Source organism: Anser cygnoides, chromosome 1 (genome assembly GCF_040182565.1).
Source record: "Anser cygnoides isolate HZ-2024a breed goose chromosome 1, Taihu_goose_T2T_genome, whole genome shotgun sequence".
In the NCBI taxonomy this organism is placed as follows: Eukaryota; Metazoa; Chordata; class Aves; order Anseriformes; family Anatidae; genus Anser; species Anser cygnoides.
In genome coordinates this window covers 94,915,532-94,942,940 of record NC_089873.1, presented here as the reverse complement: position 1 = coordinate 94,942,940, position 27,409 = coordinate 94,915,532, and the positions used below count along the sequence as shown (strand labels likewise).

The following is a 27,409-nucleotide window of genomic DNA, read 5'->3' as shown; positions in this document are numbered from 1 at the left end:
CCAGCTACTCAGATTCCCAGCTTTCCTTTCCCCTGTAATCTTCAGCTCTCAAGATCATACCTCTGCAGGTGATGGAAGCAATCAGAGATAAGGCTCATTCCTTCCACGTCTCCTCCTCTTTTCTTAAAGGTTCAAGTGAGAGATGACAGGGAGTCAGTTATTATTAATTCTTTCCTAGATTCAGAGCAATCACAAATAAGTATAGAGAACACTGCTGCAGAGACCACTTTCATCAAAACCTGTTCTTATACATGTCAGAGCGAAATACTTGAAGGTAATATTTATTTTTTTTCAGTTTACAGGTGATACATCATTTACAAAAAATTACAGACAATGCATCCTTTCAGTGCAGTTTCAAACTAGTTCAAGAACAGGCAAGAGTCTGTGATGATTTGGAATGCTAGTATTTGACAGCACATGCTTTTTTCCCTTAATTGATTTGGTGGGGGCAGGAATGGGGTAAGGTAGGGTGAAGAGGAGAAAATGCCAATGTAGATAAGGCCATGCGAATAAAAACTCCTCAGGAGAACAGGACACATCAGTCAGCCTGGCATATTTTTGTTCTCGGGTAACTGATGCAGAGATTGGAAGTTCCAGAAGACATTTGACACTTGTTACGTGCAATACCCTTAGCAGCTGCAAGTACCTTCCAGTGCCTTCAATTCTATACCAACACTACAATTTCAGATCTCCCTACTAAGCTAGCTAAAATAATTAAAGGATTAAATCTCCATGTCTACTGCTTACCATTTTCATTCTCAATTTATTTGCTGGGAGAAATGATGATCAAGCTGAAAATACGAGCTGCTGCTATGTAGCGTCACAAGTAGAAAACAAGACAGTTTGATCACAGTTTGGTTCATTTCTTTAGGATGTGAAAAACATTAGAAAATCCAGCACAAGGAAATCTATGATTTTAGGATGTGAAGAAGTCCAAATCAGTGTATGGTAAATTAAGCAACATCAGTTAAGAATTTGCATGAAGTTTATCCAGCCACATCAGTCCAGGGGGAGGCACAATGGACTGGCTTCAGTACCAGAAAGATCAACCCAAAGCAGCAGAGAAGCCCTCTGTGAAGTTCCTAGTTAAAGGAAGACTGTTTATACTAGTATTTAATAACTTGCCAATGTGCTGTTTGCAGACCAGTTGCTTCCTTTCTACACTATCTGTAATCTTGGACAACACAGGGCCTGAAGAACAAGGAAACCAATAAAGATTCTAATCCATTATTTGAAGTTTTAGACTATGCTTTGTTCTTTATCTCACTTAATCCTGCAGAGGGCTATTACAAGGTCTAGATCAAAACACAGAAGTCTCTAGAGAATGAAGAAGAGAATTTAGACAGTCTATTAACTGTTACATTTCAGCAACAGACAGAGATTACAAAGATTATACGCAAGCATGACCTTACCTTGGCAGCTCTACTCCCAGCAGTGCTTTCTGTTCTTGAAAGTCTCTCAGAACCTTCCAGAACAATTTCCCGTGACATTCAAGTAAGGATTGCTGCATGGGAACATGGCCTTTCTTCCAGTAAAATCCACACTGAAGCAATGTCACCTAACCTCTCTCCCCCAACAACCTTTGTACTAGCTCTCCTACACAGTACACTAGGGCTTTTTCTGGGGTGAGGATAAGGACTATCAAATTAATTCCCTAATAGCTGCCACAGGACCATTTCTAAGTAGTTATGCAGAGGGTGGGAAGGGCTCTAAGGGAAGATTGTGCATGCTTGCATATATTTACAGGATTCTCTTCACAGCTACTGGCTTTAAAAAAAATCCCTATTATTAAACAGTTTGTAAATTTTTTTTTCCTTTTGCAAAATTAAAATCAACCCTCAAGGATTAATTACATATAAAAGAGAAACCTATTTTACAGCACTGACTAGTATTACCTTTAAAATCAAAAGGGAAAAAAAAAAACATGCTGTAATATTGTTTGGTAAAGCAAAAATTGCCCACAACGTAATCACCCAAAATGAACCAATGTAAAGTTTTTATTTGCATGGCCAAAATATCTTCCATTTGTTCCCCTGCAACTTTACTTCCCTTAACACACTTCAAGGTTTTTGCTGCAGAAGGAACAAGATGCAACACTGCATACTTCCTTGAACAACCACTCCCACAACACCTAAACATTTAACGGATGTAGCAAATGACAACATCATGAACGGGAAAAAACTAAGTTCCACCATTCAACATGGTTTGCAACAGCGTCTTTTGGGCTGAAGTGGGCAACTTCACTTTAGAAGGTCATTTCCTCCTCTTGTTTTATGTTTGTTTTTACAGTGTCGGTGGTTTCAATCCATACTTCTTTGCAACTTCTGTCTGGGCATAGGCAGCATCACAGAGTGAGTAGAGGTGGGCCATCTCCATTTCAGATTTGGCCAGGTTGATAGCTTTGTTGAACATTTCAATGGCTTTATCTAGATTACCCCTGAAATAAACCAAAACATCGTCCAATTAATACCAGCAAAGCAATCTTTGAATCTCTGCAGCACCTTTTTTAAACACCAACAGTAGGTTTGGGTGTATAGGTCAGGATTCTCAGTATAAATGGTCCATTAAGATATGTTTAAGGACTACACTAGATACACATTGAGCCTAATACGGCTCAATGAAGTTATTTTAAATCCAGAAGGGATATATCTAAACACACATACACTCATCTGCATGTTGTCCAGTAATTACAAAGGTGGCCGAATCATAAAGCAGAATTATGCCATAGATAAAGGGAAGGCTTGCCTTTCCCTAAGATTTACAGAACAGCAGTCAGGACAACAGTTAAGAGCTGCCCTCCCACTGCACCAGGGAGAAGATCTTAAGAAAGGTTTAAGATCCATAGGGACATCTAAAGGACTGCTGTAATTTCAAAAGTAACTTAGAATTCTTAACGCTGCACTTCAATTACCTTTGCACTTCAATCGTTCCCATGGTTTCATATGCAAAATCACATTTGTTATCAATTTCAATGGCCTTGCTTATGAGTTCTAAACCTTTGTCTAAATCTTGCTTCCATTGAAGCTGAAGTAAACTGCAAAGGAAAGAAAAAATTTAGAATATCAACATACTCCCCAAAACCCAGATCAAGTACGCAAAAAAAAGATCCCAATTGGCTTAAGGGTGAGGCATGGTAGACATTAAGATGAGGCTACGGTAAGAGTCAGATACACTTCAAGCAGATAATCAATTAGGAACAAACACTAATGAAATTTTAACTGAGACTACACTCTTATTTACCATTTAGACATCAAGAGAAATTGTAGAAATATATTTAGCAGCACTAAGCTGTTTTTGCAAAGTTACTTCTCCTGGCTAAACTTCTAAGCACCTACCTTCCGTTTGGATTCATTCACCAGAACTGAATACATACCCTTTATGAACATATGTTGTGGCATTGTCTGGCTCAAGATCAATGCATTTATCATACATTTCATCTGCCTTGCCAAACTGCTGTTGATCAGTTAGTGCCTGCATCAAAAGAGAAACCTGTATATCAATATATGCAACCAGGACATGCACCCTGTGCTAGGCTGATTCTAATTGAAATGATATTGATGATATAAGATCGGATATAACTCTCACCAGAGAGCAGGCCAGGCACACCGGTTACCACAAATAAGTTTCAAAATCAAGGCTTTTTAGAAGAAAGCCGCTAGGCTCTAGGTGCAAAAATTACTGATCACAGCACCATCTGTAATGGCAGATCAGCAATCAACAAGTTAAGAATACTGCAAATAAATAAAAAAACACATACATAAAAACCCACCACATACACCAAGTGCAAGTCTCAACTTCTTCCTTTTTTTTAAATGTTTCTGCTTCAGTTTTTTGTCCTGATCAAAAGGAATCAAAAGAAAATGTTTCCATATTGCTTCCCTACTTTGAAACAGAACATCTGATACTACTGATGGAGAATCTCCATCCTTTGTTGGATGTGGGGGGAAATACAGTGACATGAGATGAGGAAAAGGCTGAGGTACTTAATGCCTTCTTTGCCTCAGTCTTTAGCAGCAAGATCAGCTGTTCTCCAGGTACCCATCCCCCTGAGCTGGTAGATAGGGACACGGAGCAGAATGAAGCCCTCATAATCCACAAGAAAATGGTTAACAACCTGCTAAAACACTTCAGATGTACGCAAGTCTATGGGGGCCTGATGGGATCTATCCCAGGGCACTGAGATAGCTGGAAGAAGTGCTCGCCAAGCCGCTTTCCATCATTCATCAGCAGTCCTGGCTATCACGGGAGGTCCAAGTCAACCGGCAGCTAGCAAATGTGACGCCCATCTACAAGAAGGGTGGGAATGAGGATCCGGGAAACTACAGGCCTGTCAGTCTGACCTTGGTGCCAGGGAAGCTCATGGAGCAGATTGTCTCAAGTGCCATCACGCAGCACCTACAGGGCAACCAGCCAATCACGCCCAGTCAGCATAGGTTTATCAAAGGCAGGTCCTGCTTGACGAACCTGATCTCTTTCTATGACAAGGTGGTACGCTCACTGGATGAGAAAAAGTCTGTGGATGTGGTCTACCTAGACTTCAGTAAGGCTTTTGACACTGTTTCCCACAGCGTTTCCTGGAGAAACTGGCAGCTCATAGCTTGAACGGGTGTACGTTTCATTGGGTACTGGCTGAGTGGCCAGGCCCAAAGAGTTGTGGTGAATGGAGTTAAATCCAGCTTAAGTTGTGCAGGGGAGGTTTAGGTTGGATATTAGGAGAAATTTCTTCACTGAAAGGGTTGTGAAGTACTTGGAACAGGCTACCCAGGAAGTAGCTGAGTCGCCATCCCTGGAGGTCTTCAAAACACATGTAGATGTACAGCTTAGTGACATGGTTTAATGGTGGGCTTGGCAGTGAACTGGACGATTTTAGAGGTCTTCTCCAACCTAAATGATTCTATGATTCTACTAGAATCAGTAACACACTTTCTTAAAGAAGAAACGGCATTCTCTGTTACATGTGTAATTCAAACACCTGTACTAAACTCTCCTTGACCAGAGCATGTCATTTGTCAGAACAGAACTGTTACTTTAGTTCCACAGATTTCACTCCCAAACTGCGTACACACTCCCTGATGTTAATCCGATGAGATGTCACACACATGGACAAATTCAACAAAAGCGTACTCCAGACCTTTCTGTCGTAATAACCACCCCTGATTCTCATCACCTACCTTCCCACTCCAGCAAAAGAGCTTGTGTTATCTCAAAACGTATTTTCAAAAATTTTATTTGAAGAAATACATGTTATCCAAAATAAAAGGCACAGAAGAATGCAACATTTTTTAAGGAAGAGTAAAATGCAAGTACCTGAGCATAGAGAGCATAGCCTTCAGCACACTTTGGAAACTTTTTAATGACATCTTCAAAGCCTTTCATGGCTACCTGCACAGGCAAAGGATTATTTCCTGTATAGGCTTGGCGATACTATTCAAGAAAAAAAGAAAAGGCAAAATTAAACAAGAAAAGGAAAATATGGCTCATCAGACCTACCCACTTCCCCAACATGTGTCATAATAATTACAAATTCCAGAAGATGACACCCTACCCAACCTGGTTTTAGGAACCAACCGTGTGTTTAAGTCCTTGGTAGAGTGGACTAGTAGAGAAAAAAGGGTGACAGAGAGGGAAGCCACAAGGTCTGAGAGTTGCCAAAAGCCTCCCTCCATTTCAAAAGCCTAGAAATCCCAGACTTAGAACTGCTCCTTGCTCACACCATGCAAAGCTTTCCACAGGAGATTCCTGCATGCAGAGCCACTGTAGTAGCTTGAAATAGTTTGTTTTCAATTTCTTGAAGATGGATATTTTACACAACTTTAAAATTGATTTAAATGAAGCTTTGTGTCATATAATTAGAGTGAAAAATTGTGTTCCTCTACCACAAAACAGGAAAGATGACCTACTGTTAAATAATGAGCACTGCAAAATAATAGTAAACCCGTGCTCCAAATGAAGAATCTCTTGTTGCATTATTTATCTTATTATTAGGAGAAATTGAGATGTTTGTTGCACTACTCTTCCGTGAAATGGGAAGAAAGCAGAGAAACAAAGTATGTTTTCAACAACTCTTTAAAAACAAAGAACACCCAGACAAAGCCAGCAAGTTACCTACCAGTGCAAAACATTTCTGTGCTTGAGCCAAGGCAGAATCGGGTCGCAATCGAATACATTCATCAAAGTCTTCCACAGCCTCCTCAATTTGGTCAAGCAGGATTTTCAGCTAACCAGAATGAAAGAAAATCCTATTTCTGCATTTAATCTGTGCTTCATACACTTAAGTGATAATTCAGTTAGCATCAGTTACTCATATTGTTCACAATTCAGTTTTAGAAGTATCTAGAAACTTACAAAATCCATGACTAAAAAAGAAAATCACTTCCATAAAACAACAGATCCACCAATAAAACTTCAGCTTCATACATAAAAAGGCAGTGTCCATATGTAGGGATTGAGAATGTTTGCATTTTAGAGAATACTGAGTTTCCATTATTGCTTTAGCTTAATGTCCAGTCTCCAAAACCATGCCGTATTTTCTCAAGTCACTTTGCCTTACTGTAGTTAATGCCTTTGGACTATTTGGATGTCGAAACATTTTGGCTTTCCCAACTGGCATTTCAGCTTTTTTTTTTTTTTTTGGACAGTCTAATCTTTCCATAAGAATGGCACTTACTTTGTCACCTTCTTACTTTACTGTGAAGTTACTTTAAAATACTAATTTTCAGTCTGCAGAAAACTTTCATCCCCTTCAATTAATAAATAACACTGTTCTTATTTCTGAGCACTAAAGAGATCTAACAAATTCATGGAGAGAGGCACTTGATCTGTGGAAGTCTTCCCTACAAAATAAAACTTAGCATATCTCCATATGGCAATATCTCCTTTTCCTTCCAGCATCTTTCATATTACAGCTCAGTGGAAGCAGGCCTCTTCAGGCCTACGAATTACTGAAGGACACAGCAGCGTCACAAGTGGGAGAGGGATGAGCTGAACAGATGCCTGTTTAGGCTGCAGGGCTGCAGATTGTGAGTTAGCAGGAACACATGGTTTTATTTTCTGTCACGTAGTTTCCTCCTATGTAGATACTGCTCTGTAAACGTATATAATCCCTAATACTTTTAAATCAGAGTTCCTGTTGACAGAGGGCTGAACCTTTGTCACTCTGCATTGTCTCCTATAGCTACAGAAATTTGCTGCTTCTGCCTGACCTGAACGTGAAAATTTCACTGTGTATTTATTCCTCAACAGTTCCAAAGGAAGACTTCCTCTGTTTCTGCCACAAACAGTATAAACTGTGTCCAGTGATGTACTGCTCTTTATTTTTCTTTTAGCATACACTGAAACTTTCTTGTATTGGGACAAAATCTCTGATGTTTCTTACTTGTCCTCGATGGTGGTAAACATCTGCATTTTGAGGATCGATATCAGCAGCCATGTTAAAGTCTTGAGTGGACAGTGCAGGTTGCTGCTGCTGCATATACATACTTCCTCGTTTGATCAGAGCATTAGCTCGGAGCTGTAAAAAGACAAGTTCAAAGAAGTATTAGCCACTTCAACACGTCTCCCAGTTTAGGACTTTGTTATAATTACACTAAATTTTTCATTTGACTACTTTCTCCTACTAACATATGTTATTCTAAGCATGAATAAATTTCATATTAAATCTAAATCAGTCAACTCCCTTGCCTAATTTCAAATGTTTGAAATTATACTTTCATCTATGTGGATCTTCACCCCCACACAAAGTCTTTAGAAGACAGTTTCCCTACACATACAAATACACAAGCATTTTAGCAACCATTAAATATGCGAGTGCAGTTAATGTTTTTCCTCTTATTTATGAACTGATTTTTCAGATTCCATAAGCCTCTAACTGATTCAGCTTCCTCTGTACTTTCATTTTTATGACTTAGCACAGATGCTTCAGATATACACAATCCCTTGGAAAAAAATTCTTTTACAAAACAGTAAAAGAAAATAGACCATTTCCATTAAAGTACCTCAAAACTTGGAAAAAAAAATCTCTGAACTATACTTCAAGTTTATCATCTAACTTACATGTTTTCTCAACCCACACTACAGTCCAGCTGTGACAAATTCTTACCTTCACATTTGCATCTTCCATGCTGATGACCTCATCTAGGTCTGGTTTGGCAGCATTTGCATTGCCAATAAGTAAGTAGAAAGTAGCTCGCAGAAGCAAAGCTTCTGCCATGTATTTTCCCTTTGCTTCAATTTCTTTTGTGCTCTCACTGATAATTTTGTCATAGTTCTCCTCTTCCATATATTGTTTTGCTCTCAAATAGCCAGAGCTGTAAATGATGTAAGAACAGTTGTATTCACTGAACACTGCATTTGCAATTCAGACTTTTCTTTAAAACTTAACAAACACTAGCTTTTTGCTATACTGAGCTACAACACTAGCATTGCAATTAAACTTACAAATATTCTTCGACAGAACCATCACAGACTGAAAATAACTTAGACATACATGCCCAAATAACACTGCAAAGAAATAAGGTGTGGTTTTTTTTCACCTCTTGAACTTAGTTTCATTTGAATGATTTGAATGTTTTCAATGATTTCAATGTCCCTCGAATGCTTTTCACATTAAGGACAGCGATAATCTCTGCCTTAAAACAAAAGGGCTGGGATGGTACTCCAGCTCAGACAAATTGAATATCGCACCAAGCAATGTGCAGTTTCTATGTGGAAGAAAAGGATTTCAGATCAAAAATTACTGTTAGTACTGCCTTGTTCTCAGCTAAATGTCCTGGATTTGGTGAAGACTAACTTGCTTTCTTCCTTGGAAGCTCCTCTTCAACATAAAACATTCCTTTTGCCAGGAGAATCATTCAGCACTCTCTAATCCTTCCATCTCATAAGCTGTACCATGGTGCTGTAGCAAATATTCGGCCTATTGTCCAATCTTGTACTTTATTCACTTTGCTTAGTGGATCAAAGCCACCTACAGATTGGAACTAGTCAGTCAGCCTCAATAAAAGTTTCCTTTGTAATACTGATACATTATTTATTCTTTAATAATTAAAGAAATATTTTTTCTATATTATTAATTTTATTAAAATGATTATTAATGGTTATTAAAATGATTTATTATTAAAAATAATGTAAATCATACATTTACATTATTACTGCATGATATCCCATAGCAAGTACTGTAAAACAGCAACTTACACTGAACAGAGTGTCAAAACCACTAAAAACTTAATTCCAACACCAAATAATCCCTAAACATACTGTATACTCACTTTTCTTTTACTTCGGAAGCCTCTCCTTCCTTATCCTTATCTTCATCCGATTTCTCACCCTTAAGCAAAGGTTGGGAGATGATATCATCTGTGAAAGAACTGAAGTAGGATTTAATGAACTGTGGTGAGGGCATCAGAGGCTCACGATTCTGAAAAAGAGAAAAGTAATTTCAAGTCATTAGACAGTAAAATCAGATGGTAAGTGTGGAAATGGATAAGCGTGATTATAAAAAAATATTCAGGAAAGAACCAATTTATGACTTTCCACTATCTCATTTGATAGTCTGATATTTTTGACATTTAGGGACTATTTAAGCTTCAGATCAAAATTCAACATGCATCACAAGAGGAAATCAAGTGAATATATTTAAGAGTGAAGAAAGGAGACTGCATCTTTCTGCATTCATGGCCAGAAATGAGGACTCTTACAATATTGTAACACATTGCAGTGTGTGTGCACATAAATTGTGTGAAAAATGAAAGCTGGTAGTTTAAACATGAGCCTAAATTCAACTAGATTCTGAATGGCAATTTGCCCTTTTCTCCAATTTGTCCAAGAGAAGCTGGTATCATTGCAATGAAGACTAGTGAGACAATATCCTAACTCTTGGGCTTGGCCCAGACACCAAATATTTTCATCACAGTGTGAGAAGTAACAGCTTTCAGGTGCAAAATCCTTTGTACAACCATAAAAAGTTTCTTGCACAGGAGAATTACAATTCAATCTTTCCTGCAAAAGAAATCTGAATACACTCTTCTCAATTTCTCTATTAAGTTCTATCATAATACTGCCTATATGAAGCACACCTATTTTATGGTGCTTACCATACTAAAAGCATGATTCATTTTTGTTACCTCGATGCCACACAATTATGTAAGTTTCTACATGAAAGAAATTCAGCATCTCAAAACCACTGTGGATTTCAGTACTTAAACTACAGTCACAAATAACAAGCAAGCATGTTTTAATACCTGTCCCAACCTTTTGTAAACCTGTAGTAACTTAAAATGTCTGTTCCTGGCTATCTCTATACTTCCATAACTCTCGCTGCTGGCAGTTTCCCAACATTTATGTAAAGAAATCTGAGTGCCCAAATAGGAAAATATAAGTATGAGCACCTAATTACAGAAATGGAACATAAACAGACAACAACTGTCACAAATAATCTGTAGTAGTTAGGAGATAAAGGCATATTTCTCAAGATAGAATCAGGAAGCCTGACCACAAATAAAGAGACAAAACTTCACCCTGCATCATTTTTTCTTTTTTTGTTTTGTTTTGTTTTTTGGTTGGTTGGTTTTAAACAGTATTATTTTGCCACTTTTTAAAACCCATGAATTCCACTGTCTTTTCTGTCCAACAGGCTTTTCTTCCCTACAGAGGTTTCAAAAAGTTTGGCCAGGTCCCAAAGGAAAACAACAAAAGTAAAACACTCGTTTTGTAATAATAATAATAATAATAATAATCAAAAGCATTCACTTCAATTTTTACACTTCAGCAGATGAAAACAGCGACTGACTTACAAGAGTTGCCAGAATGCCAACAATCAACATTTAAACAGTCAGGTGAAATCAGAATTTCTAAGCAGTATCACAAGCCCTACCTTGTACTTCTCTTTGGCCTTTTCTTTTCCAAGGAGTTTGAGAACTTTATCAGCTAATAGCATACTTTGCTGGTTTTGGAAGGCTTCTAAAATGCAGACTGCAGTGACATCTAGGAAACACCATTAAAAAACAGATTAAAGACAAATTCTGATAGTCACTGGAATACATAAAAGTGTGCCATAGTATCAATGAGTTACAGTCAAGCTAACACACATTCTGTAATCGATAAAAGCTTCAATTTCCTGTTTGTTGTATTTACCACTTTTTCCAAGAGATAAACTGGTATTTAAAATGATCTCCTTGTGGTAAAAGGACTTCATGACAGTGAATGAAGAAAATTAACCTTTATTTTTTATCTTCATGTCTTCATCTAAAGACAAACACACTTAGATGAATAGTAAAAATTCATACCTCCAGCAGGGAGTTTCAACTTTTAAAACTCACGTTCTGCTCAATCATAGCTCAGTCCTTTCTCAGTTTTTAAGAACTCTTCCTAGATAAGATTCCCTATTTTTCCTAACTATCTCTGCACCTTCGGAAAGCAACTTTAAAAGACATACCTTGCAAGCCCATTTAAAGTGCTAATCCGTATCATATCTCTTCCATTAACACACAGAGCATCTGAAGATCTTAATCCACTGCTCCCTGAATAACGTTTCACAGTGTCAAATTCACTCTTATTGTACGCTATCTTTATTTCTCTAGAGCCTATCATTTGTGGAATCATAGAATGGCTTGGGTTGGAAAGGACCTTAAAGATCATCTAATTCCAACCCCCTACCATGGGCTGGGGCACCTCCCACTGGATCAAGTTGCCCAAAGCCCCATCCAGCCTGGCCTTGAACACTTCCAGGGATGGGGAATTTATGCAATTAGTTATCGCATAATTAATGCAATGTTACCATTGATTCTTCCTATTCATGTTTTATTTAAACTCCAGTCCCATTAATGAAGCAGCAGCAAAATCTGGGAAAAGGTTTCAAATATCATTCCCACAAAGTCATTGTATAAGGTTATTAAAGTGAAGATGAGCAGAGTTTGGACCTGAAATTCAAACACCGTCCAATACCCTGGATTTTTCTGTACTCCTACATCGCTACACATAGCAATTCCCTACAACTCTGGCATGGTCAAGAAAAACAGGAGTTCCTGGAAAACACAATACAGCCAGAAAAAGTGTGAAAGAGTATATGGCAGCAGTACCATATTCTACCACCTTAAGTGCCTGGCAGAGATGATTTACTCACTACAGGCAGCTGTAAACTAGTGCCCAGACTTGGGTAAGGCAGGAACATCTTCCCATATTACACTGCCATGGATCACTGGAGGGAGTTTTTACTGGCGGCGGTGGTGAATTTTTGTTTTGTTTTTGCTTTTCCTCCGTTACATGGACATACCCTACTTCCAAGGATTTTATTGCCTACACATGGTTGGCAGATAAACACAGTATTTTATTAGAAAACTGATGCAATCCAGGAGAAAAGAAAAAAGCACATATAATTTTCAGATATGAAACGTATTACAAACTAAAATCAAGTACAAGTTGAAAACAATTGCTGTGAGCATTACCACTTAACATCACAAAGGAATTACATTTAAAAGTTGGCATGCTATCAGATGGACACTTGATTGCTCCTGGGACTTTTATCCCCTGTCCGTTTATTTCAACTTCATAAGGTTTAGATATTATTACAGGACTCTAGAAATGCAGCTGGTCTGCAGCAAGCACTTGGCAGATCCAGTAAATATTCTATGGATTCTTCTATAGTCCACGTGTGATTGCAAAGGACTAGACTGATTGACGTAAGCCATACTTTTCTAGTTACGATGGTCCAACAGGACAGGAAGGCATCTTGCCAGAAGATAAATAAAATTAAATTTATTTTCTATTTCAGCAGATCTAATTCTTAGCTATTTTTACACCTAATGAAACTAATTTGATCTGTAATGGTGAGATTGCCAGTCATCAGAACACTACCTTATTTTCTGTCCTTATTTGATAATGAGCATTAGCACTGCTGAAAATTCATTTGCCTTTTAATCTTGCATCAGCAGAATAGTATTTACAGGGATTTGACACAGTAGATTCTGCCAAATACATACTGTTAATATACAAAAGGATTTTTATTTTAATCTGCTCCGATATTCATAACTGTTATTCATCAGAAAGAAACGCTACTGGAACTGCCTTCCCTTTAACACCTATCAAATGCATTAAATGACCGTAACACTCTTGTTCCTGACCATACATCTCCACCTGTAAAAACACCTTAGTTTTTGGAAGATTACTTTTTCTCTAAAACAAATAGAGAAGAAAGCTTAGTACTGTATGGAACTAGAATGATTGTTGTCCAGGTTATCTACTCAGCATGTTAAATGAATTCTGCTTTAACATGTAAGGAGCTTCCTGGAAAGAGAAAACACTAAGTGGCTACAGTAAGAAGAATTTCTCAACAACTACTTCAGATCTAAGCAGATTTAAGCTTGAAAAACAGAAAAAGTTTCTTCTTACATAGAAGAAAATGTACTTGCAGCAGCTATGAATGGCATTTAACGAATAATTATGCACTACTGTAGTTACAAGAAGTAAAAAACTACAGAAATTTTATCATCTCCAAAGTGCTAAGAGACACTCACCTTCTAAACATTCCTTCTTATTGTCTAGTTTCTCGTGAGCCTTTGCACGTCTGAAGAGAGCTTTTACATATTTAGGATTAAGCTCAACAGCCTTTGTACAGTCTTGGGCCACTTCTGTCCATTTTTGCTGTGGGTAGAAAAACAACATGATGAAAGAAGCCCTACTCAGATGCATGATAATAGCTTTCCACTACCAACTCCAGGGTCATGCCCACCTAACAGTAGCTGCAGTTCCCAGGGCTCTGGTTCTACCTGCTTGCTTCTATTTCTTTAAGTTTCTCAGTAAGAAACTGCCAGGCGCCACTGGAAGCCACCTGCACCAGAACAGCCACAAAACAGAAAAGGAATTCCTACAGAAAAATGAAACCACACAGTTTTTGTACAAAGCATACGGGAGAAGATAATGAGTTGATGCAAAGATATTTGCAGGAGGTAATGTTGGGACTGAAAGACTGGTACACAAAAAATAGAAGACAGATGAAATTATAATGAAAACCAACAAACAAGTTTATCAAAGTGCTGAAACTGTTAGTTTGGTGGTGGGTTTTTTTCTTCTTTTAATTGCTATTTCAATTCACTACACTGTTACCATAAAGGAATAAAAAATGATTGTATGTAGGAACAGAACTGGTCAAGGCTATTAAAAACTAAAATCCATTTATCTGAAAAATTAGTGATCGAAACAGACTTTTCTAATAACTGAAAAAGAGGAACCATATTTTTTATGCATTCATTATGGCATGAGTTAGTGTTATAAGCAGTACTTGATTAGACCAGAACTGTTTTATGCCTCCTTTTTCAAGGCTCAATTTCTTGAATCAGTCTCTCACTTGATACTTCAGACTACACAAAGCCATTTTTTCCATTCACCTCACCAACTTTGCCACAGAAGCCAGTATTGCGGCAATTTACCACTAATGATACAGTAACAAAAAAAATACAAGCTGACTTCTAAAACTAACATCATGTATGCACAGCTACCAAGTAGATGTTGCTTCCACATGTGCAAAACTTAGGGCTTAGGCTTTAGTAGGAGTTCTGTGATTTTTTTTTTTTAATTTTTGAAGCAGCATCCCTTTGAAATATTTGGCTTTTCACTCAACAGTTAAAGCAACACTCTTGCAAAGATAAAACTAAACTAACGTGTACAATAAAGTTGTTCCAAAGGATAAGAAATTAAAACCTTATCTTACAAGAGAGAGGCACTTCAGAATTACATAAGACAGATAAAATGGACTCGGTTAACAGAAAATAGCTTTAGTTACATGTGGAAAAGTGTGATGAACTACTGAAAAATAGCTGCAAGCTGTAGTATCTTGTGAAGCAGCCCATATCACCACCTGGGATCTTTCAGTGGACAAAAATGACAACATACATAATTTAAAATTTGACTTTTTAGAATAAACTTATAATTACATCTTACCAGTTGTTCATAGGCAGCAGCTCTGTTTTGATAGAAGGTAGACAGATCAAGGTTTTTCTCAGGAGGGCACAGGCTGATAGCCTCAGTATAGCACTGAATAGCGTGCTCATATTTTCCTGCTTTAAAAAATTTGTTTCCTTTGTTCTTGGCTGCTTGAGCTCTATCAAGAGGGCTCTGAAAGATAAAGTGATAGATCAGTTCAAATGAGAAAAGCTTCACTGCTCACAAGCAACGCACTTAAGGGCTCATCTTCAAAGATATAAAAAAGAGCTGAGTGGTAAGCTGTAGACTGGACTTCTGAAAATCTCCCTCCTTCCATTTTCTGAGAAGAAAAAAATCTTTTGCAAGTGTATGAGAGAGCAGACAAGCTTCTGAAAAGATTCACTACAATGGCATCAAACAATGCAGTAATTTCTCTTTGGAAAGCTAGACAGGTTTTAATCTAAGATGAAAGGTGATCAGAAGAACCAATGAGATTTCTCACTGATATTGAAATAGTTATTTCTCCAAAGACTAAATGCACGAAGTAAACAAAGCATTCAAAGCAATTCAAATAGGAAAAGTTTCCTACTGAAACACATACAACCTGTAAGTAAAGAGTTGACTCAGGAGAATATGAACTATATAAGGGAAGCACTTTGTGGACAGACCTACCGATCAAGATGAATAAAACCTGTAGGGAAAAACCAAGCTGCTTTGCCTTCCGTGCACTAGGCTAATTAACTAAATTCACAGCCACCTCCCTTACAGCTTCACACAGCCTGCTCATCCATCCACTGATAGAAAGCGCTGAACCATCATGGTCTATCATTCTTAGCAGAGGAAGGAAAACTGCTAACTGGTCTGTGACCTTGCTAAATGAATCTTTAAGTTCTGTGCTGCTCGTGGAACATCTGCACTTGCGAAGAAATCAGAATTGCCACATGTGCACATAACTCCTAGATTTACAGGCCAGTTATTGAACGTGGTTTATGAGGAATCAGATGTAAAAAGCCTCTCTTTAATCAAAGGGCTACGACTCACATTCAAGACATATGGAGCTGCAAAAGATCCTATCACCCACCTTCTTGAGTTCTCTTCCTTTCACAGTCTAGCTTCAGTGACCATCATTTTGGGGGCTGCTTAGGCTAAACTACCAGACTGAAACGAACATAGGTATGAACACACGTGCTGTTCTACTGACCTCTCTGAGGAAGGAAAGCGTAAAACTGATAGTAGTAATGCCTTAAACAATAGCTGCAGGATTCACTACATCTCATCGGTTGAATCACACACACAAAAAAAAAGATCAGCTAGGATTGTTAGGTCAGAGGTTGGACTAGGTGATCTTGGAGGTTTCTTCCAACCTAAATGATTCTGTGATTTGCTTGCAATTGTAAATGCTCTTTTTTGACAATACTTCTGTCTCTTCTTTGACTACACTGCTGTCTCCTCTCCTTTCTCATTCACTGCCAGCATCACAAGCTATACCCAAACAACTTTAAGACAAACTTCAAAACATCTTTTCAACAACCTGCTTCCCTTGATGCCTGCTTGTTACATACCAGTCTGATCATTTTTAGCATCTAACTCATTTTTAAAACACAAAATCTGGAGGGGGACTAGGAGTTGCTGTACAGGCCCCTCTTCTAAGGCTTGGTTTCCAATCACGGCATGAGAGAATCAGATAATGGGTGCCAGACTTAGGTTCCTACATAAAAATAGATGTTCAAATGGAATACAATTACCCTACAGGCATTCTCCTGAAGAGAGGCTTACCAGTGAAACCATATAAGGGAGAGTATTTCTTAAATATCCCTACTGCCAGCAAAGCTCTTCAGTCAGACCTCACCAGTAACCAGCTTTATAGGAAAGCCATCTACATCATCTCCATTGTTCACAGAACAAAATAATCTGCATTGCTCTCAAGATTTTTGTTTTAAAGATTTAAGTTTGAATTGATAAAAAGACCAGCTTCACCCCTTTTTGTATATGGTATTTAACTGCATGGATACAGACCAGAACTAGTGAGCAAAAACTTTTACAGAGAGCCAAGTAACTGTGTATTTGATAAATTGTTCCTTCAAAACTCAACCCAAATCTGAAGGGAAGGTTTTACTTCCCATTTACTTCAAGTATGTTATAAACTTGGCTCCCTCTACAACACCACTTGCTCCTCTTTTAACTAATACATGTAACAGACAAACTTAAATGCATGAAAGTCAGCTTGAACTTTTCCTTCTGCGTTTCTACATCAAACCATGACAGAAACATCTTTGTGAAATAACCTACAAAGTTCAGTGCTGTTCCAAGTTACTTGGTACCAAAAAGAAAAACACGCAAGATACGTGGGCCATGCTGTAACATTCAGACCTGTGTTCCCAGTCAGAAGCAATGCCAACGCCAGAAGGAAATCAACCTTTTTTTTTTTTTCTTATGCTGCCTTAAACAAGACTTGTAACTCTTGAATGGTTTTCTCTCTGCAACCTTTGTCACACTATTCTGCTCCAGTCCTCTACACGCATGCAATATACCATTTCCGAATGGCTGTTGTGTTAAATGCAAAGGCCGATACAGCTCTGCATCATGAATAAATCCACTTTGATAAGGGCTTATATGAAAAATGTTGCTTAGCATCGCATCCCCATGAAAAACAAATCCCATGCTGTACGAAGTGTGCATTAAAAATAACAAAATGGTGTATTTGCGTCTCAAAGTCGCTTATAAACCACAATGCCAAGTTTTAATGTCAACTCTCTTTTTTTAAATAGCAATGCTAATGAAATTTATTTTCTCACCAATTATATCACTCGTTTGCAATAGAAAAAATAGCAGAAAATAGTGGTTCATTTATAGGTTTGATATACAACTTTGACAAATTGATACAATTTATACATGAATATACATTTATATATATACACATTTATATATATAAAATGATACAATTTATACAATTGTATACAATTGTTATACAATTGTATACAATTGATACAATTCATACAAATTTATACAAATTGATATATTGATAGATTATAGGTTTGATATACAACTGATCAAGTCATGGAACAAAATTTTGCCAGGGGGAAAAAAGCACCATATCTTTTATTTCAGTTTTGTGAAACTTAAAGAGTTCTTATAATCAATAACTTTGTTCAAAGAAGCTTAATAATTTGTAAGTTACATATTCAGTTAACTGCAGCATAACCTGATGAAGCCCAAAAAACACTAAAAACCTAAAACCCACGCTTCCCTTCGTTTGCTTTGGGTGTTGTTGCTTTTTTGGACATTAAAAATTATCACTTTATATGCACAAATAAGAAAATGGAAGTTACTAACAAATGATCCATTTTCAAAAATTTCTCGAGCCTCAGATTTAACAATGAAGAACTTTTTCCAACTTTTTCAAGCTACTGCTTCTCAGCCTTTCAGTCCTTCTTCTCAGTTGCTACACTGAAGGCTTGCACAAATAAGAAAGTGATCATGCAAGCAAAGTTGATGTACCTCACCCAGAAGTAAACAGAAAAACCCACTTCCCTCAGTTTTCTTGCACAAGTAACAATTCTAGATGTTATTTTCCAATAGACTGAAAATATTTTCAGACTTCTTTTCTTTTTGAAGGCAACAGTTCTTCTATCTTCCAGTTTCACTGCTTCTACTCAGCTGATCCATTACAATTGCAATTACTGCAGTAACATTCTATGTGACACACTGCGTATTTTTTGTCCCTAAAATGAAGGGCCATGCAGACCAAGAACTTCCTTTCACTAGAAGATGACAAACTGAGGGCTCAGCACAACAAGCAAACCAGCTCAATAAAATGAATGGAAGTTCATAATCAATTGACTGCCAAGGCAGCATAAATAAATACAGCACTGAAACATGCCACAGGTTTTTCTGAATACGTGAGCACGAAAGGAAGGGCATCTTGAAATTCTCTGTCTTGCTTTGCTTTGGATTAATTCTCATGAGCGGTTCAGAAGAACTACACCAAAGAGTTATTCTGCTCTCTGATGGCATTCCAGTACAGTTTTAAAGACTAGTTTACCTTTCCGCATTTAAGTACAATCTACAACAGCCTTTATTCTCCAAAGAGCAGTTTTAGTTCCTCACAAGAACGATTTCCTTCTAATCCCAACTTAACAAGAAGGGAATTTTATTTCGTTCCTGCCAATGACAGGAGTGACACTCTATGGCAGACATCCCATGGAAAGACAGAAGATATACTTTCAGGGCACAAATACTGTATCAGTGACGAGATTCTGACACTTGCCCTGCACATACTGGGCATGCAGAAACCTCTTGTGTATTTATACTGCAAAGCCAGAGGACAGCACCCCTACCTGAAGCCAGCAGAGCAGAAAGAGCCTTCTATTAAAGAAGTCTGTTTTCCACGCTTTCTTCAATAAAGGAGTCTGGTATATCATGGCAGCCATTTCTGATTACATATTTGCAGAGGAAAAAAAAAAAACAAACACAACACCCTTTTATTCCATCTTTAATGCCCACTGGGGGATTTTTTTTTTTTAAACTTTTCTTTAAAACCGTGTTCATGTTGAGAGCTCATTTCCTACAGATGGAACTGTTTTTATTACGTAAAACCTGAACAACAGTCGGGCTTTGTTCTGACTGGTTGGTCAGAGCAAACCAGCAAGTGTTAAAAAAAACGTTATCTATCATCACAAGAGTCTTGCGTACTTTACAGATGCCAAAACAAAGGCAGCAATTTCAGCAACTTTTGCTAACACTTCTCTACAGCACAATTTTTTCTTTTTATTTTTTTAATATTTAGACCCAGTTGTCAAACAGACGTTTGACACAGCCAAACCAAAACTATAATAAATATTTTCTATCACAGCCGAAAGCAAGATGATTTTTTGACATGCATCATGGTTTACTCTATCCTGACACTCACCATTTATGCCTCTACAATGGTTATACTACAAAATACTCAATAGACTGCTTTCAGTAAAGATATATACTTTTTTCTAATCTTGACAACATTTCAAAATTTGTAAGCAACTCAGAAGTTACCTGAAAAAATACTATCTCAGTATTTAGGACTGCTTTTAGCAGCTGTTCACTAATAAGTCTTGAAACCTAGACTTTAAGCAAAAGAACACTTGTATATTTGAGAAGCACTCAATTATCTAGGCAATTAAATGAGCAGATTCCTAACTTTCTAGACACCAGATAGCACAGGCAAAAATTTGTTAGCTACTACTTTAACCTCAGCAAAGGTGCTCTCTGCACAAAATGTTCAGAAACTGCACGCAAACAGCCGCCACTTCATAGGAACAGGCTGGCAGCTGCAAGAATAAAGAGCAGTAACCTCCAGCAATGCCAGCGTGGTCAAAGCAGAAGTTCAGAATTTTGTCTTTGAGGGACATTGTTTTTTAAAGCAGAACAAGAAATTTGCTGCCAGTCAGCAATGGCAGCGATTCACAACAGAAACACGGAGCCACAACAGAAACACCGAGCGGGGAGTTCCAGCATTTTCTCTTGACTGAAAAGGATTTGCACAAGCCCTTGTCTGACAAATGACAGGGAGGTGGACTATTGCTTCAGACAATGCTAATTCACTAGCTTCCAAAGATGCCCTAGAGGTCTAAACCACTTTCTTCCTCTCCAAATGAGAGGACCAAGAGGCCCTTTTGATAAGATTAGGCACCAAAAAAGTGTTATTTTCACTAGTACTGAATAACCTTTTTTTTTTTTTAATCATTCACCTCAAGTCTTATCTCAGACCTACACTGAAAAGCATTAACTGAGTATAAATGGGTTTAAGATACTCCTTAACATTAAAACCACTATGAGAAGAACTATTTCCACAAGCTTCAGACAGAAATTCAGAGCACAAGCAAGGATGTATTATAAATAATTAAGCCCAAGTTTACAGTACAATTTGTCAATGTTCTTCAGCAGTCACCTTCCTTTCAAACGAGCGTCATCCACGCCTACCATGAATAAGCGAGCTGCACAAGCTGCCAAGAGTCTAGCAATTGTTCTACCACTTTCATACACATGTTTAAGAGTTTTCCACACCTGTCCACTACAGCTGACATGAAACATAGAACTTACAGTAGGTTGATGAGATTTATTATGCAACAGGTGCACAACACAACAGAAATGACGTTTTACATATTTTGCTTAGATTAATTCAGAATAAGTACAAACATAAACACATATAGACAAAGAATTCTAATTCTTTGACACAGTGATTTAACACCTCAGCACAGAGATAGGTAACATTTAGCAAATGCTATTAAAATAGATCCTGGAAAGAAGCCACACCAGTTGGCTGTTGATCCTGAAAACGTGACATCGCACAAGCCAGAGAGTTTGGCCACGCTCACCCACCACTACGCCCAACTGAGTGCACCCAGCTCAGAGGAAAATGTTGAGCAAGAAAGTGCACAATAGCAAAGCCCTGCTGTGGCCCAAACCAGCTTTGTCTGCAATACGCAGTGCCAGAGAATCAACTGAACAGTCGGCTCACTGCTTCCTGGAATGCCAAAGCCACAGGGTTAGCCCAGAAACTTGATGCGGCAGTTAATGGGTGAGATTTGGACTAGGGCAGACTTGCTTAAGGGAATGATCTTAACTTAAGGGGAAAAAACAATGCTGAAACATCCAATGCATTACCTCACCGACTAACCACTGGTTGCTCCTCTCACTCAAGGAGGGCATAAACTTGCTAAATTACCACGGAAAAAGTAAAAAACACAATCGAATCAACTGGGTACAAACTAACATAATAAATACAAAGCATTTTAATTTTCCAACACGTTTAAGTTATACCAATACTCACCACAAACTAGAGAGCATACAAAAAGCAATTGCTGTCACTGAGTGGCTAAAACACATTCCACCCAAACAATCAGAAATGATGACAACTTCTGTAACGAACAGACACAATTTGACTTCCCGACCTTATCAGGACATCCATAAATATATTTTTAATCTTAATTGGTACAAGAATACCAGTTCACTATATTGTTAAGGAGCTATGCTTACAAAAGAAGCGATCTCAGGAGTAGTTTGGCTTTTCCTGACCTAACGCCTGTGCTAAGGGCTTCTGCCAACACGACGTCAGTCGCAGTCGGCCAGTACATTTATGCCAGGAGCCTCCTCTAGTGCAGATACAGCCTGGGGAAAAATGTGAGGCCTCTGCAGCAGCTAAAAGAAAAGCTTGAACTGAACGCAAAATAGTAAGAAGTCTGAATAAATAACCAAGAAGATTTTAGACCCTGGATATTTTTAAAGAAAAAAAAAATAATCCAGGTCACGTCTTCAGAAACAGTGAACGGAGCATCTCAAATGCGTGCAAGAGCTGATTTAAAGAAATGCGCAGAAAATTTGGAAATAATGTTTAGATCCTATGTTAGAAACATAAGTAAAAGACTAGTTATCTGACACACACACACAGCTACTGGTAGCCCATCCATTATTGACCATTATTGTGTTCTCTAGAAGACCTCCCACTTGTGTTTAAGCTGTGAAATGAATTACTGGCTCTTAATCACCACACAGATTTGCATTTGAAATTTGACTGAGTTTAAAAAATTCACCTCACCATAGTAGAAAGGCCGAGCACTACAGTGAAGGTTGTCAACAAGAAAAGCATCTGCAAAGGTTGTGTTTTGAGTCAAGGGTCTTATCAATAATATCTATAACTAAAAAAAAAAACCTGTGGAAACTTGACATCTACACAATATCTTGTCTTTGGATATGAGGAACAGGAAGTCAACCCTTCCCACACACATAAAGGGATGCTGCAACCACGTTAATTCTTCTGTAGCAACGGTATTTAGACCAGCTACTCTATTGTCTCATATAATCTGGCAAATCTGATCCCATCTTCTACTGCTTTGCCAAGTAATTTCGATCACTTCTTTACAGTATGCAAGAACGCTTTTCAAGGAACTCTGGATCATACCATTCAACCATATACTTAGTCTTAGATGCACAGTCCACCAGTAATTTATCTTGGGGAGTGATCTGAAAGTGCTAGACACAAAATGCTTTAAATTAAGTGCTATATAAAATATAGCACAAAATACTATATGTGCTATAAAATATAGCACAAAATATATTTAAATTAAGTTTTATATAAAAGCTACTTCTTGCTTCAAGTTCAGCTACAGAATGACTATAAACCACTCAATGGCAAATACTGCAATCCAGAAATACATCCAAGAAATCCAGAGCTAGCAACAGCAAAGTCACTGCAGCTAGATAAAGGGCATGAGTAGCCTGCAACCCAGAGCTCACGTGTAGCAAGTGCAACACCATAAAGGTGACAGTCACCAGGCAAAGCTACCACAGCAAACAAAGTTTGATTTCATCCTCCCTGTGCTGCTTGCCGAGAACTGCTGTCCATGAACTAACAACAAATCACTGCCTCCAGGTCCAGCATAGGTTTTGCAGCTCACTGCAGTTCTAGCAATGCCTGAGGGTATCTGTGATTCAGTAGCTACGAAGTTGCCACATTCCTCACCACTCCCATGCCTGTTCCTACCACCGCCTGCACGCTCACTTGCATAACATTAATATTCATCGCTGAAGTGATCAAGGCTAAAACCTACCATCCCGTATCTCCCAGTTATTTTTTCAATCCTGATTACTTCAGACAAGAAGTTTAAACTGTTGTCTAACAGACGGTTCGAGGCAGTCTAAGCAGCATAAAAGAATGGGAGAAGAAAATGCAGGAATACCTCAATGAGATTTTGTCATCAAAGCCAGCGTGGCTTAAAGCTGGTTCCAGTAAGCCAAGTTTAAGACTAGCTTCAGTATACCACACCATAAACATCGGAAAAAATCCGACATACTTCATCACAATTAAAATAATACTGCTTACGCTCCTCATCTAACCAGTTTGCCAAGTCTAACACTTTACGTGTGCCTGTCAATGGTAAGCTCACCTCAGCAGCACAACATGACAGTCGCTGCACGTGTGCAGAAAGTGCACATTTGAGATATTTTTCCACAGACGGACATACAAGAGAATCACGCATCCGATCTGGACTTTGGTTTTCCATGTTGCCCTTCAAGTTTTGTAGACACAGCTTCACCTGAAAGTTCTCAGGAAGGTCATTTATATCAGGATAAATGTAAGACTGGAAAGCGTCCCTATTTAGGCAAACTCTACCACAAAGTTTCAGCTGCTTTAATGATACAGGTTTTGCGTTTAGGCAAACTCTACCACGAAGTTTCAGCTGCTTTAATGATACAGGTTTTGCGTTTTCATGGAACACGTTTCATTTTTAAAGGATTCTGACCGCCTCTTCTTTCCACAGAAGGACATTTCTCAGCAGCATCGCTGAACAGTGACTCACGTTGGTCAGTTTCAGACTCACCTGGTCGAAGCATGCTTCCCGGCAGGATGCTTTCAGCCACTTTTCAAAGCTCGAGCAAACCACTACTGCTGGCAGCAATCCGAGGAGAAGGGAAGCGATTACGGGGGCCGCCCACCCCCTCTCCAAGCTGCCCCCCGAGCTCGGGCAGCGGCTGTAGGATCCCGGGGCCCTGCCGTTACCCCCCACCCCTTTTCCCCCGGCCCCTCTCTCACCGTCTCCTGGTGGCCGGGCCCATCGGGCTGCCCTCCTCCTCCTCCTCCTCCTCCTCCGCAGGCTCCGGGCCCGGGGCTCGCCCGCCCCTCGGGGGTCTTCCTCTCGCTCGCCCCCTTGCCCCCGCGGCGGGCCGCCCGCCGCCCCCACAGGTACAGCGCGCCGGCCCCCAGCAGGATGGGCGCCCCCAGCACCAGCGCCAGCTGCCAGCGGGACAGCCCCGCGCCGCCACCGCCGCCGCCGCCGCCCGCCGCCTCCACGGGCTTCGAGGCGGCCATGACGCGCTCGCACGGCCGGCGGGGAGGGCCGGGGTCAGCGGACACCCGGAGCAGGCCGGGAGAGCGCGGGGCACCCAGCACTTCCGCGCCGCTCCCCGCCGCACCGCCGCCTGTCGGCGCGGAGGAGCCCGGTGCCCTCAGTGCGGGCCTTGCTGTTGTTTTCCTGAAGTTGTGGAGAGAGTCAGTGGTGGAAAGTATTGAATATGCAGTACTGGAATTGTATTTGTGTGGTGTGCCTGCACATGGCCGTGCCAGCTTAACATCCCTGTCAGGAAGGGGGGACTCACATTTCTGTCTCCACTTATCTATCTCCACAGCACTCAGTCAATAAAGAGCAGCCGTCTTTGGCTCTCTTTTCTACTCAGGTTACACTAGTCACTTCATACTTACAAATTTCCTAATAGGCAGGAAGGAAAACTGAACTTAAGTGCAGATACATACTGCTATGAAGAGGGGGGAAAACACACTGGCAACAAAGACAACAGTAACGTTGCAAAGCAAACACTTCAGAAGCCCAGTCAATATTTGCCAAGGTGAATTCGGTGTTGCCTTGAGTGCTGATGACACTCGCACCTTGACATCCTGACCTCCTAACCACTACAGGTTTTGCTAGTGCAACTGCAGAGGGTGCAGCTTCTTTCATTTCCTGCTCTTTCCATCTCTTATGGAGCCTTGATAATTCACCCGACTTAACCTGCCGTCCTGCCCCTTCATGAGCTTCGGCCCTGCTGGACTCTTGAGTCAATATGCGTTGGTGCCTGGTAATAAACAGCTGGAGCCGTGTCTCCTTTAATGTATGGATTATCACTCTATGAGTAAGCATATTTTGGCAAAACTGAGGGACTCTCCCACTTTTCCTTGTCACCTGTCTCAATATGGCCAAAGTACTTCCCAGTCCATAGAATCCTAGAATCATTAAGGTTGGAAAAGACCTCCAGGATCATCTGGTCCAACCATTCCCCTACCACTAATATCACCCACCAAACCATGTCCCTAAGCATCAGGTCCGACCTTTCCTTAAACACCCCCAGGGACAGTGACTCGACCACCTCCCTGGGCGACCCGTTCCAATGTCTGACTGCTTTTTCTGAGAAGAAATGTCTTCTAATTTCCAACCTAAACCTCCCCTGGCTCAACTTGAGGCCATTCCCTCTAGTCCTATTGCTGGTTATCTGTGAGAAGAGGCCAACCCCCAGCTCCCCACACCTTCCTTTCAGGTAGCTGTAGAGAGCAATAAGGTCTCCCCTGAGCCTCCTCTTCTCCAGACTAAACAACCCCAGTTCCCTCAGCTGCTCCTCACAGGACTTGTGGTCCAGGCCCTTCACCAGCTTCGTAGCCCTTCTCTGGGCACATTCCAGGGCCTCGATGTCCTTCTTATACTGAGGGGCCCAAAACTGAACACAGGACTCGAGGTGCGGCCTCACCAGAACAGAATACAAGGGGATGATCACCTCCTTGGTCCTGCTGGCCACATTGTTTCTGATACAAGTCAGAATGCTGTTGGCCTTCTTGGCCACCTGGGCACACTGCTGGCTCATGTTCAGAATGCCAGTTCACATGGCAGAAGAGAAGAATCTTAAGCCATGCAATACAAGTAACATATCTACAGGCCAATAGCTTCCTGTGGGGATGGCCTAAATTCTACCCACGTGATACTTATGATGAAACATAGGCCTTCAGATATACCCTGTCTGTACAGATTGCTTGTCTTAAGGCCTTCATATAAATCTAGGCTCTCAGAATATGGCCTGGAGTATTCCCCATCTGGAGAATCAGCCTACATATCCTTCACATCCACACATCCTTTTTATCGCTTCAGGTGTACTTTTACTGTGCTGTTTTGCAGGTATTCCTATCACTCCTGTCCATCTGTGCCTCAACCATGACAGGTAGACCTCCTGCTGCAGGTTTAGTTGAGTCTTCAAGCTCTGACGTGCAACTTCTGAGGACATGCTGTCTATACACCCATGTGCTCCAGGCTCTCATGCTACTCACAGTCTCATCTGCCCCAGACATGGTAAAATTCACATAGGTATACATGACCAATCAGTTCCATCACCTGTATCAGAACTAAGAGTCCTCCATCAGAATATAGTACTGGGAGAATGTAAGCCTCACACCTACACCCACATGAATGAAACTGGGGTTTTGTTACTTCTTCCATATATTACTAATTGGATTAAGCACAAGGGGCAAGTTTTAATGCTGGACCCCTGATTGTCCATAATGCTAAATTGCTAGCAAGTATTTTGGCATACTTTTGGTCAATGCCAACTAGCATCTCCAAGACAAAGCCTAGCCATTAGGAGAAGACCTAGCCACCCAGCACTCACCAAGATCTGTTTCCAGTAGTAAGTTAGATTTGGGTCTCTTCCTCCTGTGCAGTCTTCCAGTGCTATCCCAACAGGCTCTACATCCTCAAAGCACTCCTCCATGTTCTTCCTCCATGCCTCAAGGCATGTGACGTCTTCCAGTTTTATGCCATACATACAACAGTTTTACATGCCACAACAGAGTTCTCATATTATACCAAATGTTTTAATATAAATTTTTTTAAAAATGCCACAAAAATATAACATGGTATTATAGCCACAGTGAAGTACATATAACCTCAAGGAGACCTACAGCACAAACACTATATAGAATGGATGTGGTCAG

The 27,409-nt window shown here is 39.7% G+C and overlaps 1 protein-coding gene across 1 annotated transcript; it reads right to left on the bottom strand.

The window, feature by feature from the left end:
* Positions 1 to 265: 265 nt before the first annotated feature.
* On the bottom strand, positions 266 to 24,782 carry TOMM70 (translocase of outer mitochondrial membrane 70). The gene is made up of 12 exons (XM_048058156.2): positions 24,476 to 24,782; positions 14,929 to 15,102; positions 13,506 to 13,632; positions 10,868 to 10,977; positions 9,264 to 9,412; positions 8,099 to 8,306; positions 7,376 to 7,510; positions 6,110 to 6,217; positions 5,308 to 5,424; positions 3,374 to 3,471; positions 2,912 to 3,034; positions 266 to 2,437 (listed from the first exon to the last, which is right to left on the bottom strand). The coding sequence occupies exons 1-12, from the start codon at positions 24,749 to 24,751 to the stop codon at positions 2,284 to 2,286; spliced, it is 1,779 nt and encodes a 592-aa protein (XP_047914113.1). The 5' UTR covers positions 24,752 to 24,782; the 3' UTR covers positions 266 to 2,283.
* Between the last annotated feature and the right edge of the window lie 2,627 nt (positions 24,783 to 27,409).